The 20023-nt window shown below is 44.3% G+C and overlaps 1 protein-coding gene across 1 annotated transcript in view; it reads right to left on the bottom strand.

Moving 5' to 3' along the window:
* LOC121534463 (supervillin) overlaps positions 1 to 20023 on the bottom strand; it is a 91510-nt gene that overhangs the window by 58040 nt on the left and 13447 nt on the right. Inside the window, exons 2-6 of the mRNA XM_045206056.1 lie at positions 10849 to 10912; positions 7764 to 7855; positions 7495 to 7543; positions 5564 to 5718; positions 4320 to 5178 (exon numbers count right to left, since the gene is read on the bottom strand). Of these exons, the coding sequence (XP_045061991.1) occupies positions 4320 to 5178; positions 5564 to 5718; positions 7495 to 7543; positions 7764 to 7855; positions 10849 to 10912 (1219 nt within the window). The remainder of the gene's footprint in view (positions 1 to 4319; positions 5179 to 5563; positions 5719 to 7494; positions 7544 to 7763; positions 7856 to 10848; positions 10913 to 20023) is intronic.

The following is a 20023-nucleotide window of genomic DNA, read 5'->3' as shown; positions in this document are numbered from 1 at the left end:
TTGCATGACATAAGTATTTGATACATCAGAAAAGCAGAACTTAATATTTGGTACAGAAACCTTTGTTTGCAATTACAGAGATCATACGTTTCCTGTAGGTCTTGACCAGGTTTGCACACACTGCAGCAGGGATTTTGGCCCACTCCTCCATACAGACCTTCTCCAGATCCTTCAGGTTTCGGGGCTGTCACTGGGCAATACGAACTTTCAGCTCCCTCAAAAGATTTTCTATTGGGTTCAGGTCTGGAGACTGGCTAGGCCACTCCAGGACCTTGAGATGCTTCTTACGGAGCCACTCCTTAGTTGCCCTAGCTGTGTGTTTCGGGTCGTTGTCATACTGGAAGACCCAGCCACGACCCATCTTCAATGCTCTTACTGAGGGAAGGAGGTTGTTGGCCAAGATCTCGCGATACATGGCCCCATCCATCCTCCCCTCAATACGGTGCAGTCGTCCTGTCCCCTTTGCAGAAAAGCATCCCCAAAGAATGATGTTTCCATCTCCATGCTTCACGGTTGGGATGGTGTTCTTGGGGTTGTACTCATCCTTCTTCTTCCTCCAAACACGGCGAGTGGAGTTTAGACCAAAAAGCTCTATTTTTGTCTCATCAGACCACATGACCTTCTCCCATTCCTCCTCTGGATCATCCAGATGGTCATTGGCAAACTTCAGACGGGCCTGGACATGCGCTGGCTTGAGCAGGGGGACCTTGCGTGCGCTGCAGGATTTTAATCCATGACGGCGTAGTGTGTTACTAATGGTTTTCTTTGAGACTGTGGTCCCAGCTCTCTTCAGGTCATTGACCAGGTCCTGCCGTGTAGTTCTGGGCGGATCCCTCACCTTCCTCATGATCATTGATGCCCCACGAGGTGAGATCTTGCATGGAGCCCCAGACCGAGGGTGATTGACCGTCATCTTGAACTTCTTCAATTTTCTAATAATTGCACCAACAGTTGTTGCCTTCTCACCAAGCTGCTTGCCTATTGTCCTGTAGCCCATCCCAGCATTGTGCAGGTCTACAATTTTATCCCTGATGCCATTACACAGCTCTCTGGTCTTGGCCATTGTGGAGAGGTTGGAGTCTGTTTGATTGAGTGTGTGGACAGGTGTCTTTTATACAGGTAACGAGTTCAAACAGATGCAATTAATACAGGTAATGAGTGGAGGAATGAACAGGAGGGCTTCTTAAAGAAAAACTAACAGGTCTGTGAGAGCCGGAATTCTTACTGGTTGGTAGGTGATCAAATACTTATGTCATGCAATATAATGCAAATTAATTTCTTAAAAATCATACAATGTGATTTTCTGGATTTTTGTCTCTCACAGTTGAAGTGTACCTATGATAAAAAATTACAGACCTCTACATGCTTTGTAAGTATGAAAACCTGCAAAATCGGTAGTGTATCAAATACTTCTTCTCCCCACTGTATATACAGTATATTATAAAGTATATTATAAAGGGTATCCATTGGGAGGATGGGTCAGGCATGTGTTTTGGGGTCTACAGGTCAGACACACCCATACGGTACACAGATCTGGGTTCAAATACTATTTGAAATCATTTCAAATAATAAATATGTGCTTGATTGAACTTGCCTGTTACAATGGAACCAATAGAAAAGTCTTGAAAGTGCAAACCCCACCCACCTGGCACTCCAGGCAGGCTAAGGCAAACATTGAAAGTATCTGAAAGGTTTCAAATAGTATTTGAACCCAGGTCTGCCCATACAGTATGTTCCTACTACAGTACCTGGATTGCCAGCTGATAAGAGACTCAGAGGTAGCATCACCTTCTGAGTCTGTCTGGAGAGACCAGTCGCTCTGAGACAAGGCTGCCAGGCTACAGGAAAAGACATAGACTGGGCCATGAGAACAACTACAGGTAACTGCCAAAATAAAGGAAACACTTGAGTAAATGAGGGATACAAAGTATATTGAAAGCAGGTGCTTCCACACAGGTGTGGCTCCAAAGAAGCAATAGACATCCCATCATGCTTAAGGTCACGTATAAAAATGCCTAGTTGCCCATTATTTTGGCTACCAAGAAGAGATCTCAGTGACTTTGAGAGGGGTATCAAAAGTTCATAGGGGGTTTAATGTGTGTCTCAGTCACCAGATCTCAACCCAATTAAACACTTATGGAAGATTCTGGAGCAGCGCCTGAGACAGCACTTTACACCACCATCAACAAAACACCAAACGATGGAAATTCTCTTGTAAGAGTTCCAGACACTTGTAGAATCTATTCTGGCGGTACGTGGTGGCCCAAATTCCTATTAAGATACTGTTGGTGTTTCCTTTATTTTGCCAGTTACTAATGAGGAATTATTTAATTAATTCCTCTACTGTATTTGATTTACTGTACTAAGTACTGAGGTTCCTACCTTTGACCTGTTTAACTGTAACTAAGTACTGAGGTTCCTACCTTTGACCTGTTTAACTGTAACTAAGTACTGAGGTTCCTACCTTTGACCTGTTTAACTGTAACTAAGTACTGAGGTTCCTACCTTTGACCTGTTTAACTGTAACTAAGTACTGAGGTTCCTACCTTTGACCTGTTTAACTGTAACTAAGTACTGAGGTTCCTACCTTTGACCTGTTTAACTGTAACTAAGTACTGAGGTTCCTACCTTTGACTTGTTTAACTGTAACTAAGTACTGGGGTTCCTACCTTTGACCCGTTTAACTGTAACTAAGTACTGATGTTCCTACCTTTGACCTGTTTAACTGTAACTAAGTACTGATGTTCCTACCTTTGACCTGTTTAACTGCCAGTATCAATGTTATGGTTAAAGTTTGACGCCACAGTGGGCCGGGGACACACTGATAATGTATCTGTGTGATTCTGTGGCAGCTGATGTTGTGTCCTCCTCCCAGCATTTCGGGCTGGTGTTTACAGAACATTTGGTACTGGATTAGAATATAAAGGGCTTATCTCCAAGAGGCCCGTTAGACATTTTCTCTGTGCTGGTGGTGTCTCCCTGTGACAACTTGTATTAAACTAGATTGACTTACAATTGAGTACATCCGACACTGCTCTTCTCTTTAATTCACCTGAAAAAGCCATTTTTTACACCTGTATAGCTATAATAAGTACATAGTAGACCTAGCTACATAGTTATACTGGGGGTCAGCAACAGCATCACCTTCTGAGTCTGTCCGGAGAGACCAGTTGCTCTGAGACAAGGTTGCCAGGCTACAGGACAATGCATCGTTTTTTGAACTGCACCATTAGACCTATACAATAATAGATATGGACATACTAGGCCTACATAGCGTTTCAGACAGGTTAAAGATGATTTAGTTGGGCCTAGAACCACTAGATCTAGCCAGTGTAGCGATAGCAGTAGGCTGGCTAAATGGTTTCGTATCAGGCTATAGTATCTGAAACGTGTGCTCGCTCCCTCTCTTTCTCTGGTCTGGCCTCAGGTCTGCATCACAGGGCAAGCTGTGAAATCCAACCCACTGAACAACCCCCCCGTAATAGATAGTCCCACCCAGTACCCCTCTACCCCCTCTAAGGGCCCTGATGAGATACCCAGGCAGGCAGAGCACCTCCTCTATGAAACCAGAGCTTAGTGTGATACCACAGTCTGGATACAGACCCTAATGGCACAGCTAACACACTGTTACCAATAACAGCACAAGGGCAACACAATACAGCAACTACTCCTTAAAGTGGTCAGTTAATGCTGAAAGCAACCTGAGTTGATACAGAGATCAAACTTATTTGAGAGTGTGTTATTATATTGGCCATGACCTCATCTGAACTCATATGAAATACACTGATCAGTGCTCCAGCAGTTTATTGTGGAACGTTTTGACCTGAAGGTTCAAGCCTGACAAAACAGCAGGAGCATTTATTAGTGCGAGGGAGTCTATTTTGGGTATTTTATTAGGATCCCCATTAGCTGTTGCAAAAGCAGCAGCTACTCTTCCTGGGGTCCACACAAAACATGAAACGTGACATAATACAGAACATTAATACAGACAAGAACAGCTCAAGGACAAAACTACATCTTTTTTTTTTAAAGGCACACATAGCTACATATCAATACATTCACACAAACTATCTAGGTCAAATAGGGGAGAGGTGTTGTGCTGTGAGGTGTTGCTTTAACTGTTTTTTGAAATCAGGTTTGCTGTTCTTTGAACAATATACGATGGAACAAAGTTCCATGCAATAATGGCTCTATATAATACTGTAGGATTTCTTGAATTTGTTCTGGATTTGGGGACTATCTTCATTTGAAACTTGATACATTGATCAAACTCAATGGAGACAGATTGCATTATAATAGCAAAGCTGATCTGAACTCACCCATGTCTGCTGAGGACAGCCTGAGCCTGCTGTTCAATGAACAGGTCCCCGGGGGAGATGCCGTAGTGCGTGGAGGGCAGGGAGGCTCGGCGGGTCGTCCGGGGGGAGCTGGGGGCGGCCGCCACGCTGTAAGACTCCCTGGAGGAGGCCCTGGATGAAGGGGGGCTGGCCTGGGGGTGGGTCTGGTGGGGTTGGGTATGGAGGGTATCCTGTGGCCTACTGCAGGCTTCTCTGGGCCCCCCTGCCATTGTCCTCTCCTGGGCCAGCCGGTAGTTCTCCAGGTTCATCATCCTCTCCCGCTCTGAGAAGGTGCTGGCCCTCTCCCGGGTGGGCGGAGGGGCCAGGGTATGGGCAGAGCCGTGGCCTGGGCCAGGAGCTTGGCCAGAAGCAGGGTGAACCTCAGCAGGGTGAGCTTGCACGTAGATCCGGCCCACTCCGGAGCTGTAGGGTGCCCTTCGACAACTCTCCCTCCCTCCTCCTCCTCTCCCCTCCTCCTCCTCCTCTCTCTCTCTCCTACGCTCGGTGACTGCTGTGGCCCCTCTGTCGGAGACGTCAGACTCTCTACGTGAGCGCGAGTAGCGGGGGGAGTAGTCCATGTCTATCTCCTGATCCAGGAAGATGCCGTAACGCTCAGAGAGTTGGCGACGTCGCTCGGCTTTGTAGCGGGCGATCCGTTCAGCCTTGGAGCTGAGGCTTGCTGGGTCCACTGGGCCACCAGAGGGGGATAGGACAGGCTCTGTCTGGGGGTGGGCGGCTGGTCCAGGCTGGTCCCCCGGTCTGCCCCGGGCCCTGGACTGTCTGTCTGGGGTGGACACCTGCATCTGTGGGATCTCCATCTCTTCTCTGCTGTAACGTCTCACTGTGGAACCGGACGGAGACAAACACACAGTAAGGGTGTGTCCCAAATAGCACTATTGACTATATACAGTAGTGCACAACTTTTGACCAGAGCATTATCAAATTCAAATCTGGAGCTCAAAGCAAGTTCCACTGCATTTTTTCAGGGATTGATTTAGACCTGGGACACCAGGTGTGTGCAATTAATTATCAGGTAGAACAGAAAACCAGCAGGCTCCGGACCTCGTAGGGTCAGAGTTGAATACCCCTGATATAGTGAATAGGATGCCATTTGGGACGTACCCTAAATCATATGAACACAACAATGTCTCAAACATGGCATGACATGAGGAGTTGGCAAGAGAGCAGAAACAGATTGGCACCCAAAACGTGGTCAGCATGCGTACCCATGATTGGCTCACAGGGGTCTGAGGCACGGGTGTATCGTGGTGGGTCCTCCTCCAGCATGCGGTTGACCACCAGACCGACACAGCTGGGAATCAGGGCAGGAGGAACGTCACTCTCTATACCCTCCAGACGCCTGGCTATCCTCTCCTTCCTGCTTCATACCAGACAGGGACAGACAGGTGGATACAAAGATTACTGTGTTATCACACACTGCAACAGTTTTTTAAATGTATTTAACCTTTATTTTAGCAGGGAGTCCCATTGAGACCAATGTCTCTTTTGCAAGGGAGCCCTGCATCTCAACAATTACACAACAATTACACAATGAAGGTAGCATAGGAGGGTAGGAAATAACCCCCCCCCCCAAAAAAAAAAAAAAAAAACTAAACACAATCATGAAAAACAATCACATTCCTCTAAAGAGGTCCTAAACAGTGACTCCTGTTTATACAGGAGAGGGTTGCAAAATTCAGGTAACTTTCCCAAATTTCCCATGTTTTCCTGAAATCATGGTTGGAAGATTCCCGGATTCACAAAGGAATAAACAGGACATCCAGAAACCTTCAATCAGAATTTCTGAATTTTGGGAAAGTTACCGGAATTTTGCCACCCTACTGTAGTATCAACATGAAACGGTCTGAGGTAACTATGAGAGTGGATGACAACTGAAGGACGTATGGAAACGGTCTGAGGTAACTATGAGAGTGGATGAGAACTGAAGGACGTATGGAAACGGTCTGAGGTAACTATGAGAGTGGATGACAACTGAAGGACGTATGGAAACGGTCTGAGGTAACTATGAGAGTGGATGACAACTGAAGGACGTATGGAAACGGTCTGAGGTAACTATGAGAGTGGATGACAACTGAAGGACGTATGGAAACGGTCTGAGGTAACTATGAGAGTGGATGACAACTGAAGGACGTATGGAAACGGTCTGAGGTAACTATGCGAGTGGATGACAACTGAAGGACGTATGGAAACGGTCCGAGGTAACTATGAGAGTGGATGACAACTGAAGGACGTATGGAAACGGTCTGAGGTAACTATGAGAGTGGATGACAACTGAAGGACGTATGGAAATGGTCTGAGGTAACTATGAGAGTGGATGACAACTGAAGTACGTATGGAAACGGTCTGAGGTAACTATGAGAGTGGATGACAACTGAAGGATGTATGGAAACGGTCTGAGGTAACTATGAGAGTGGATGAGAACTAAAGGACGTATGGAAACGGTCTGAGGTAACTATGAGAGTGGATGACAACTGAAGGACGTATGGAAACGGTCTGAGGTAACTATGAGAGTGGATGACAACTGAAGGACGTATGGAAACGGTCTGAGGTAACTATGAGAGTGGATGACAACTGAAGGACGTATGGAAACGGTCTGAGGTAACTATGAGAGTGGATGACAACTGAAGGACGTATGGAAACGGTCTGAGGTAACTATGAGAGTGGATGACAACTGAAGGACGTATGGAAACGGTCTGAGGTAACTATGAGAGTGGATGACAACTGAAGGACGTATGGAAACGGTCTGAGGTAACTATGAGAGTGGATGAGAACTAAAGGACGTATGGAAACGGTCTGAGGTAACTATGAGAGTGGATGACAACTGAAGGACGTATGGAAACGGTCTGAGGTAACTATGAGAGTGGATGACAACTGAAGGGACGTATGGAAACGGTCTGAGGTAACTATGAGAGTGGATGACAACTAAAGGACGTATGGAAACGGTCTGAGGTAACTATGAGAGTGGATGACAACTGAAGGACGTATGGAAACGGTCTGAGGTAACTATGAGAGTGGATGAGAACTGAAGGACGTATGGAAACGGTCTGAGGTAACTATGAGAGTGGATGACAACTGAAGGATGTATGGAACAGAGGGACAGAGGGAGGGTTGTCATTGTCGACAATTGCAAACATACCTGTTCATTTCCAAATCAACGCTTTCAAATTGTTTCTTTAATTCTGAAACTGGGAAATAAAAGAATACATATAAAAACTTACAAAACATGACGGCATGACAGTAACATGTTAGTCCATTATTCCTATCTTAAAGGATGTGTCCCAAATTGCACCCTATTTCCTATATCGTGCACTACTTTTGACCAGAGCCCTATGGGTCCTGGTCAAAAGTAGTGCAAAGGGAATAAGGTGCCATTTGGATGCAGTCTGTGTTCGGGAAGCAGCTCACCCTTGGGTAGGACTGCCAGAAGATTGGCATCGATATCAGAAGCACTCTTTACCAGCACAGTCTTGTCCCCAAATGAAAAGTTGTTCTGAAAGCTGAAAGTAAAAGAGTTCAGATAAATCTAGCATCTTATTATGAGACTTGCTATTCAAGATGTATATACGGGGCATTCGGAAAGTATTCAGACCCATTGACTTTTTCCACATTTTGTTACATTACAGCCTTATTCTAAAATGGATTACACTGTTTTTGTCCCTCATCAATCGACACACAATACCCCATAATGACAAAGCAAAAAAATTACAAAATAACTGAAATATCACATTTATATAAGTATTCAGACCCTTTACTCAGTACATTGTTGAAGCAACTTTGGCAGCGATTACAGCCTTGAGTCTTCTTGGGTATGACGCTACAAGCTTGGAACACCTGTATTTGGGGAGTTTCTCCCATTCTACTCTGCAGATCCTCTTAAGCTCTGTCAGGTTGGATGGGGAGCGTCGCTGCACAGCTATTTTCAGGTCTCTCTCCAGAGATGTTCGATCGGGTTCTGGATGGGACACTCAAGGACATTCAGAGACTTGTCCTGAAGCCACTCCTGCGTTGTCTTGGCTGTGTGCTTAGGGTCGTTGTCCTGTTGGAAGGAGAACCTTCGTCCCAGTCTGAGGTCCTGAGCACTCCGGAGCGGGTTTTCATTAAAGATCTCTCTGTACTTTGCTCCGATCATCTTTACCTCGATCCTGACTAGTCGCCCAGTCCCTGCCGCAGAAAAACATCCCCACAGAATGATGCTTGGCATTCAGGCCAAAGAGTTCAATCTTGGTTTCATCAGACCAGAGAATCTTGTTTCTCATGGTCAAAGTCCTTTAGGTGCCTCTTGGCAAACTCCAATCGGGCTGTCATGTGCCTTTTACTGAGGAGTGGCTTCCGTCTGGCCACTCTACCATACAGGCCTGATAGGTGGAGTGCTGCAGAGTTGTCCTTCTGGAAGGTTCTCACATCTCCACAGAGGAACTCTGGAGCTCTTTCAGAGTGACCATTGGGTTCTTGGTCACCTCCCTGACCAAGACCCTTCTCCCCCGATTGCTCAGTTTGGCCGGTTGGCCAGCTCTAGGAAGAGCCTTGGTTGTTCCAAACTTCTTCCATATAAGAATGATGGAGGCCACTGTGTTCTTGGGGACCTTCAATGCTGCAGAAATGTTTTGGTACCCTTCCCCAGATCTGTGCCTCGACACAATCCTGTCTCGGAGATCTACGGACAATTCCTTCAACCTCATGACTTGGTTTTTGCTCTGACATGCACTGTCAACTGTGGGATCTTATATAGACAGGTGTGTGCCTTTCCAAATCATGTCCAATCAATTGAATTTACCATAGGTGGACTCCAATCAAGTTGTAGAAACATTTCAAGGATGATCAATGGAAACAGGATGCACCTGAGCTCAATTTCGAGTCTCATAGCAAAGGGTCTGAATACCTATGTTAATACGGTATTTCTGTTTTCAATTTTTTACACATTTGCAAAAATTTCAAAAAAACTGTTTTCGCTTTGTCATTATGGGGTATTGTGTGTAGATTGATGAGGGGAAAAATACATTTAATCAATTTTAGAATAAGGCTGTAACGTAACAAAATGTGGAAAATGTCAAGGGGTCTGAATACTTTCCGAATGCACTGTAGGTGTACGTTGTATACCAGTGTTTAGTAATGTGCCCACACAAATTCATACTGGATACATAATCTCACATAATGGACATATGGACATCAAATTACTCTAAGGTCATACATGTCCTTGTCCCTGACAGAATAACCTATAGGGGCAGGAGCCTATCTCCTGTTTCTGTTGTGTGAGGCAGCTTGATTTACAAGTACACCTCTTGGACAGGACGCTAGTCTATCACAGGGCCTAGTTTATCGCAGGCCCAAAATCTCCTTAATGCTGAGTGTCAAGCAGAGAGGAATAGGGTTCCATTTTTAGAGTATTTGGTACAACTCGAACCTTCCAATCTCAGGGCTGACACTAACCACAAGGCCACTGAGTTGGTGACTGTAATAAACAATTTTAAGGTTGTGAATGTCTAGTACTATTACTATGTTCACTGCCTTTAAAGGGGCTATCTGCAGTTGCTACATACTGTACATTTCTGGACTCATAAATTAATGATATACTGTATACTCATTGATTCATGAAGAATATAACTTACAAATGTGCTTAGTTCAAGTGCCGTACCCCATCACAACCAAATCCAATGTTTGTAAATAACCAAAATCTAAACATGTAAGCCTCAAAACATGGTCAAAACTATCATTGTAATATCATGGATGGTTAGTCCTTACAAAGATAGCTCTGTCTATGGATTTGAGAGTGGTTACATTTCTCCAGGCCCATCCCTTAGCTTTACACCGAAACAGTCGTGGGACAAACCGCTTTGTTATTGTTTCAGCTGCAGATTGTCCCTTTAAGGGAATAAACATCCTGTCAGTCCCCATGGTCAGTGCAGGTAATGTTGTACTGTGCTGAACCGTCCACTTCCATGAGGGAGGGATATATATATATATACAGTACCAGTCAAACGTTTGGACACACCTACTCATTCCAGGGTTGTTCTTTATTTTTTACTATTTTCTACATTGTAGAATAATAGTGAAGACATCAAAACTATGAAATAACACATATGGAATCATGTAGTAACCAAAAAAGTGTTAAACAAATCAAAATATATTTTATATTTGAGATTCTTCAAATAGCCGCCCTTTGCCTTGATGACAGCTTTGCACACTCTTAAACCAGTCTGAAGATCCTACCATGATCCTTATCTACCCCATTTTCCTGATGATATGGCAGATACATTAGTTCTGTCTCAAATGGCACCCTATTCCGTACAGTGCACCATTTCCTACCAGGGCCATTAGGGTAGGCAGTATGTGACCAGACGGCTATATCTGGGCTGATTGTCATGTTTCTTTCACAGTTTAGAAAAGTACAGACTCAGAGCTTAAAACACGGGGAAGTTATTCTGCTTTGAAAGTTGATCAACGTGAGTAGAGTACATCACATGAGAAGTGCACACAAAATGGTTTCCTCCACCTTAGAGCTTCTGTTGGCAGTGAGGTTGAAGTGCAGAGTTTGACTGGAGCTTCAGTTCCAAAGCCTGGAGAGAAACAGGGAGTAAAAGGCCATACTATCAAGAACATGCCATAGATAATGGACAAAAACAGGAATCCACCATGTTTTAAAATGATTCATTCTCCCACTGCAATCTGTCCGAAAGCATATTGTGTCATCATCATCATAATCTAAATGGAAACATTTCGGGAATTACACACTTTAGATAACCAGCACTAGACTCCAGCCTAAATAAGGCATTCACTCCTGAAATCAACAATAACCCTGGAAAAGAAGAAGGGAACTGCTGCTTTTTCAACAGAGTCTAATAACATTAGTCAAGAGCAGTGAAAGTAAAGGTACACTACAAAAGTATGTGGACACCCCTTCAAATTAGTGGATTTGGCTATTTCAGCCACACTCGTTGCTGACAGGTGTATAAAATCGAGCACACAGCCATGCAATCGCCATTGACAAACATTGGTAGTAGAATGGCCCGTACTGAAGAGCTCAGTGACTTTCAACGTGGCACCGTCATAGGATGCCACCTTTCCAACAAGTCAGTTCGCCAAATTTCTGCCCTGCTAGAGCTGCCCCTGTCTACTGTAAGTGCTGTTATTGTGAAGAGGAAACGTCTAGGAGCAAGGGGAAGTGGTAGGCCACACAAGCTCACAGAACGGGACCGCGAGTGCTGCAACTCGGTTGCAACACTCACTACCGAGTTCAAAACTGTCTCTGGAAGCAACGTCAACACAATGACTGTTCGTCGGGAGCTTCATGAAATGGGTTTCCATGGCCGAGCAGCCGCACACAAGCCTTAGATCACCATGTGCAATGCCAAGAGTCGGCTCGACGCCATTGGATACTGCAGCAGTGGAAACGCGTTCTCTGGAGTGATGAATCACGCTTCACCATCTGGCAGTACAACGGACAAATCTGGGTTTGGCGGATGCCAGGAGAACGCTACCTGCCCAAATGCATAGTGCCAACTATAATGTTTGGTGGAGGAGGAATAATGTTCTGTTTTTCATGGTTCGAGCTAGGCCCCTTAGTTCCAGTGAAGGGAAATCTTAACACTACAGCACACAATGACATTCTAGACGATTCTGTGCTTCCAACTTTGTGGCAACAGTTTGGGGAAGGCCCTTTCCTGTTTCAGCATGACAATTCCCCCGTGCACAAAGCGAGGTCCATACAGAAATGGTTTGTCGAGATCGATGTGGAAGAACTTGACTGGCCTGCACAGAGCCCTGACCTCAACCCCATCAAACACCTTTGGGATGAATTAGAACGCCGACTGCAAGCCAGGCCTAATCGCCCAAACATCAGTGCCGGACCTCACTAATGCTCTTGTAGCTGAACGGAAGCAAGTCCCTGCAGCAATGTTACAACATCTAGTGGAAAGCCTTCCCAGAAGAGTGAAGGCTGTTATAGCAGCAAAGGGGGGACCAACTCCATATTAATGCTCATGATTTTGGAGTAAGATGTTCGACGAGCCATGTAGTGTCGTCAGAGGGAAATGAATACTGGTGCTACCTTGCTCTCCAACCAAAGTGCATGAATTAAAGAAGCACATTTATCAACTCCCACTGTCATCCAAAAATAAAGCTAGTCCAAAGGTAAAACCAGACCCATCTAGTTCTGGGTAAATAGGTACACCATAGCATGGTTGACACACCAGGCAGGCAGCAATATAACCCTGTTGTGAAGTTTCTCCCCAGTATAGGAGCAGGGTTAAGTTACTGGACAAGGCTCCTCTGCCCCAGAATACACCTGGGCTCCCTGGTTATTTTGTCCCCAAAAGCCAATGGATGACGACAAAAAGGGGTGGCCAGGAGGGACGGTGGGAGTGTGTGTGGGTAGTTGTGTGTTTATTTTGCCTTTATTTAACCAGGTAAGAACACATTCTCATTTACAATAAAGACTAGACCAAGACAGAGCAATGAATTGTGCAGCAAAGCAGTGTGTGTGTAGGTGTTGTCATGGGTGGTGATGGAGAGATTTGAGTTGGCCTGAGAGCGAATGTGTCAGTCAGGTCATCTTAAAAGGTCCAAGGCAGCCGTTTTTTTTATCTCAATATTAAATCATTTCTAGGTAACAATTAAGTAGCTTACTGTGATTGTTTTGAATAAAAATTGTCAAAAAGAAACAAAAATACCTTCTTAGTAAATATCAATTTCTCAAACAAGAATTTAGCTAGGAGTGTTTTTCAGAGTGGTCTGAGTGGGGAGGGGATTACTAACAATTAGCTGTTATTGGCAAAGTTTTTTTTTATCTCTCTTTCTTATTGGTTTATTAACTAATTTACCGCCTGGTGATCTTATCCATCCCACCAAAACAGGTTGAAATTTCAGGCTGTCTTTTCAAACAGCTCTTTCACTAAAAGGGCATTGTCATCATTTTCACAATTTCACAATTTCACAGTATTATTCCAACCTCATAGTGTGGAAATATACACATATACTGAGTGTACAAAACATTAGGAACACCTGCTCATTCCATGACATAGACTGACCAGGTGAATCCAAGTGAACGCTATGATCCCTTATTGATGTCACTTGTAAATCCACTTCAATCAGTGTAGACAGGTTAAAGAAGGATTTTTAAGCCTTAAGATAATTGAGACATGGATTATGTACGAGTGCCATTCAATGGGCAAGACAAAATATTTAAGTGCCTTTGAATGGGGTATGGTAGTAGGTGCCAGGTGCACCGGTTTGTGTCAAGAACTGCAACGCTGCTGGGATTTTAACGCTCAATAGTTTCTCATATGTTTCAAGAATGGTCCACCACCCAAAGGAGTTCCAGCCAACTGTGGGAAGCATTGGAGTCAACATCGGACAGCATCCCTGTGGAACGCTTTCGACAACTTGTAGAGTCCATGCCCTGACGAATTGAGGCTGTTCTGATGGCAATAGGGGGTGCAACTCAATATTAGGAAGGTTTTCCTAATGTTTTGTACACTCAGTGTTTTTTTAACATAGGAAAATCATGTTTTTGACTGCACTGGGCCTTTAAGAAGAGACAGGTCAGTCGCCCACACACCATGGCAACGTCCGATTGCTTCGTGGGCAGCTGAGCCAAAAGGACATGCCAAAGATGAGCTAAGGAGACCGACTGTCAAAAGTGAGCTCAGTTAATAAAGGGATTTTCTATAAATGCTCAGAGGAAAAGACAAAGTGAAAAATAGACCCTGTTAAAATGGTGCTGGTCTTGTCCACACGCAGGCAAGCAGGCAGGCAGGCATCACAGGAGCCAATAGAGACTAGAGAGTGTGTCATCCTCAGCAAAGGTCATGCAAACCACCCTCTCAGTCAGCCTCCATAGTCTGTTATCTAGAGCCGTATGTATCAGGCTTCTCCGATTAAGAGTACTGATCTAGGATCAGGTCCTCCCTGTTCATGTAATCTTATTCAATTTGATCTAAAAGGCTAAACTGATCCTAGATCAGTACTCATACTCTGAGAAGCTTGATACAGATGTAGGATCTTATTTTGATCACTCTTTTGCTGCTGAGACAGCAGAAAATGAAAACTTGTGGTGTATTCAAGATTTAGAAAGGTTTCTAAAGTTAGTCATTTCCACCAACAAATAAACAAAAACTTGATTTGCCCTAACGAAAAATGTTTCAACCCCTACAAAAAATGTCCATTAATTATAATCCACATAATAATTCACATTTCCTGTTGCTGCAGGATTATTTTCCTGCTGCAGCAAACTGGCTCAAATTAAGATTTGACCTCTGTACATGCAGCCCCTGAAGTGCATGGATGAGAGGGGTGCAAAGATTTGCTGCAATACAATGATGATTCATGGACAACAAAGGATAAAGCCCCTGTTTAATACCAGGGCAATTTGAATCAGAAGAGAAGTAACAAAGAAACAGCAACTCAAAGTCCACAAATGGACAGATGGATATCTGAGTCATTATTAAAACACACACACACACACACACACACACACACACACACACTCAACACAGTAAAAGCCAGTCCCCTCCCTAAGAGAGCATGCCCTTGGAATCTCTCCCTCTACACAACACTGACAATTCCTTACTATGAATGGACAATAAGTGTTAACAGTACTGCTAAATCACAGCCTAACATCCATCCTCCTCCTCCTCCTCTTCCTCCTCCTCCTCCTTCCCCTTACCTTGCCCACCGACACCGTATTTGACATGGTTGAGATAATTAGTGATCCATGGGTTCCGGAACATACTTGTAGGGAGGCTGATGACAGGCCCCCTGTCCCGGGTGACAGCAGCTAACAGCAGCTAACGAAGCTCACAGACAGTCACAGCAGTAGTGATGCAGACTGACTGACACACAGACAGACAGTGGCAGTAATGCAGACAGACTGACTGACAGACAGACAGACAGTGGCAGTGAGTCTCTCAGACACAGCTAGGCAACAGCACAGAGTGGGAGTGGATCCCCAGCACAGATCACGCAGCAGCCTGACAGGCAGACACTGTATGTGTGTGAGTGAGCTCAACCAGGGAGCTCAATGGAGATAGAGAGAGGGAGAGATAGAGAGAGGGAGAGACAGAGAGAGAAGAGAGAGACAGACAGAGAAAGAAGAGAGATAAAGAGAGAGAGAGAGAGAGAGAGAGAGAGAGAGAGAGAGAGAGAGAGAGAGAGAGAGAGAGAGAGAGAGGGGGAGAGAGAGAGAGAGAGAGAGAGAGAGAGAGAGAGAGAGAGAGAGAGAGAGAGAGAGAGAGAGAGAGAGAGAGAGAGAGAGAGAGAAAGAGAGAGAGAGAGAGCGAGAGGATGCTTTAGAACAAACAGTGTAATGCTGGAGTGTTCTTTTGGAGTGCGAGAGAGAGAGAGAGAGAGAGAGAGAGAGAGAGAGAGAGAGAGAGAGAGAGAGAGAGAGAGAGGAGAGAGAGAGAGAGAGAGAGATAAGAGAGAGATAAAGAGAGAGAGATAAAGAGAGAGATAAAGAGAGAGAGATAAAGAGAGAGAGATAAAGAGAGAGAGAGATAGAGAGAAAAAAAGAGAGAGAGAGAGAGAGAGAGAGAGAGAGAGAGAGAGAGAGAGAGAGAGAGAGAGAGAGAGAGAGAGAGAGAGAGAGAGAGAGAGAGATAGGCTGCAGGCAGGGTGCTAAACCTTCTCAGAGCCCATAATCAGATTACAGGCAGAAATTAGCCCTGATGATAAAACGCTGAAAAGGGATTGGAGGAAGGCGCCAGGAAGACTGAGGAGCGGAGGAGATAAGTGCGTCCATAGGGCTCTGGTCAAAAGTAATGCACTATATAGGGAATAGGGTGCCATTTGGGATGTAGGACAGAGGTACAGCAGAGGTGTATACTGCAAAAGCAGGATGAATGTGTTAGCCAGCTAATTTGCATAACTAATCTGAAATTACTTTTACTTTTTTTGAAAGATACGCTTGCAATGGGCATGGTCTAATTGACTCAACAACCAAAAACACATAAACTACATGACCAAAAGTATGTGGACACCTGCTCATCGAACATCTCATTCCAAAATCTTGGGCATTAATATGGAGTTGGTCCTCCCTTTGCTGCTATAACAGCCTCCACTCTGCTGGGAAGGCTTTCCACTAGATGTTGGAACATTGCTGCGGGGACTTGCTTCCATTCAGCCACAAGAGCATTAGACAGGTCGGGCACTGATGTTGGGCGATTAGGCCTGGCTCGCAGTCGGCGTTCCAATTCATCCCAAAGGTGTTCGATGGGGTTGAGGTCAGGGCTCTGTGCAGGCCAGTCAAGTTCTAACACACTGATCTCCACAAATAACGTATGTATGGACCTCACTTTGTTCACAGGGGCATTGTCATGATGAAACAGAAAAGCACTAAGCTCTTCAGTACGGGCCATTCTACTACCAATGTTTGTCTATGGAGATTGCATGGCTTTGTAGGAGGTGCAGACACAATCTCCTCTAATGGACAGGATATACCACTTGTCTAAGTCATCACAGATAGAGTGAGACTGTCGGGAAAGCAGGAGAAGGGGAGGGTGGGGCAGAGAGAGAGAGACATAATATGACACATGAAATGTCTTTATTCTTTTTTGAACATCCCCCTTTGCGTTTTTCCTATTTTGTTGCATTTCAACCTGTAATTTAAATTGATTTTTATTTGGATTTTCATGTAATGGACATACACAAAATAGTCCAAATTGGTGAAGTGAAATGAAAAAAGATAACTTGTTTCAAAAAATTATAAAAAATAAATAACGGAAAAGTGGTGCGCGCATATGTATTCACCCCCTTTGCTATGAAGCCCCTAAATAAGATCTGGTGCAACCAATTACCTTCAGAAGTCACATAATTAGTTAAATAAAGTCCACCTGTGTGCAATCTAAGTGTCACATGATCTCAGTATATATATACACCTGTTCTGAAAGGCCCCAGAGTCTGCAACACCACTAAGCAAGGGGCACCACCAAGCAAGCGGCACCATGAAGACCAAGGAGCTCTCCAAACAGGTCAGGGACAAAGTTGTGGAGAAGTACAGATCAGGGTTGGGTTATAAAAAAATATCAGAAACGTTGAACATCCCACGGAGCACCATTAAATCCATTTTTTTTTTTTATGGAAAGAATATGGCACCACAACAAACCTGCCAAGAGAGGGCCGCCCACCAAAACTCACGGACCAGGCAAGGAGGGCATTAATCAGAGAGGCAACAAAGAGACCAAAGATAACCCTGAAGGAGCTGCAAAGCTCCACAGCGGGGATTGTAGTATCTGTCCATAGGACCACTTTAAGCCATACGCTCCAAAGAGCTGGGCTTTACGGACGAGTGGCCAGAAAAAAGCCATTGCTTAAAGAAAAAAATAAGCAAACATGTTTGGTGTTCACCAAAAGGCATGTGGGAGACTCCCCAAACATATGGAAGAAGGTACTCTGGTCAGATGAGACTACAATTGAGCTTTTTGGCCATCAAGGAAAACGCTATGTCTGGCGCAAACCCAACACCTCTCATCACCCCGAGATGGTTTTCATCGGCAAGGACTGGGAAACTGGTCAGAATTGAAGGAATGATGGATGGCGCTAAATACAGGGAAATTCTTGAGGGATACCTGTTTCAGTCTTCCAGAGATTTGAGACTGGGACGGAGGTTCACCTTCCAGCAGGACAATGACCCTAAGCATACTACTAAAGCAACACTCAAGTGGTTTAAGGGGAAACATTTAAATGTCTTGGAATGGCCTAGTCAAACCCCAGACCTAAATCCAATTGAGAATCTGTGGTATGACTTAAAGCAGAACCCATCCAACTTGAAGGACCTGGAGCAGTTTTGCCTTGAAGAATGGGCAAAAATCCCAGTGGCTAGATGTGCCAAGCTTATAGAGACATACACCAAGAGACTTGCAGCTGTAATTCCTGCAAAAGGTGGCTCTACAAAGTATTGACTTTGGGGAGGTGAATAGTTATGAACGCTCAAGTTTTCTGTTTTTTGTCTTATTTTCTGTTTGTTTCACAAGAAAAAATATTTTGCATCTTCAGAGTGGTAGGCATGTTGTGTAAATCAAGTGATAGAAAACCCCAAAAAATCCATTTTAATTCCAGGTTGTAAGGCAACAAAATAGGAAAAATGCCAAGGGGGGTGAATACTTTCTTAAGCCACTGTATTAGTCTTTGGAGACCTAAATGCCAGAACTGGACAAGAACCTGACACTCTCAGCACACAGGGGGATAAACACTTACCTGGAGGTGACAGCATTCCCTCCCCCATATGCCCCCATAGACACAACTACGAAAACATAACCAACAAAAACAGGAAACAACTCCTGCAGCTCTATCGCATGCTGGGTATGTACATAGTCAATGGTAGGCTTCGAGGGGACTCCTATGGTAGGTACACCTATAGCTCATCTCTTGGCAGTAGTACTGTAGACTACTTTATCACTGACCTCAACCCAGAGTCTCTCAGAGCGTTCAAAGTCTGCCCACTGACACCCCTATAAGACCACAGCAAAATCACAGGCTACTTGAACAGAGCAATACTCAAATCATGAGGCATCAAAGCCAAAGGAACTGAATAATATTAAGAAATGCTATAGATGGGGGGAAAGTAGTGTGGAAACCTACCAAAAAACAATTAGGCAACAACAAATTCAATCCCTTTTAGACAACTTCCTGGACAAACTGTTCCACTGTAATAGTGAAGGTGTCAACTTGGCAGATTAAAACCTAAACAGTATATTTGACCTCTCAGCTTCCCTATCAAATCCAAAAATTTCAAAAAGAAAACCGAAGAAAAGTAACAACAATGACAAATGGTTTGATGAAGAATGCAAAAACCTAAGAAAGAAAATATATCTTCCCCAATATTTGGAACCAAGGACTGATCACCCCAATCCACAAGAGTGGAGACAAATTTGACCCCAATAACTACCGTGGGATATGCGTCAACAGCAACCTTGGGAAAATCCTCAGCATTATCATTAACAGCAGACTAGTTCATTTCCTCAGTGAAAATAATGTACTGAGCAAATGTCAAATTGGCTTTTTACCAAATTACTGTACGACAGACCACGTATTCACCCTGCACACCCTAATTGACAAACAAACAAAACAAAACAAAGGCAAAGTCTTCTCATGCTTTGTTGATAAAAAAAAAAAGCTTTGAATCAAATTGGCATGACGGTCAGCTATACAAATTGATGGAAAGTGGTGTTAGGGGAAAAACATTCAACATGATAAAATCCCTGTACACAAACAACAAGTGTTCGGTTAAAATTGGCAAAAAACATTCACATTTCTTTCCACAGGGCCGTGGGGTGAGACAGGGATGCAGTTTAAGCCCCACCCTCTTCAACATACATATCAACGAATTGGCGAGGGCACTAGAACAGTCTGCAGCACCCGGCCTCACCCTACTAGAATCTGAAGTCAAATGTCTACTGTTTGCTGATGATCTGGTGCTTCTGTCACCAACCAAGAAGGGCCTACAGCAGCACCTACATATTCTGCACAGATTCTGTCAGACCTGGGCCCTGACTGTAAATCTCAGTAAGACAAAAAATAATGGTGTTCTAATAAAAGGTCCAGTTGCCAGGACCACAAATGCAAATTCCATCTAGACACCGTTGCCCTAGAGCACACAAAAAACTATACATACCTTGGCCTAAACATCAGCGCCACAGGTAATTTCCATAAAGCTGTGAACGATCTGAGAGACA

The sequence above is a fragment of the Coregonus clupeaformis genome, chromosome 21, assembly GCF_020615455.1.
Source record: "Coregonus clupeaformis isolate EN_2021a chromosome 21, ASM2061545v1, whole genome shotgun sequence".
Classification (NCBI taxonomy): Eukaryota; Metazoa; Chordata; class Actinopteri; order Salmoniformes; family Salmonidae; genus Coregonus; species Coregonus clupeaformis.
This window is presented reverse-complemented; position numbering and strand designations above follow the sequence as displayed.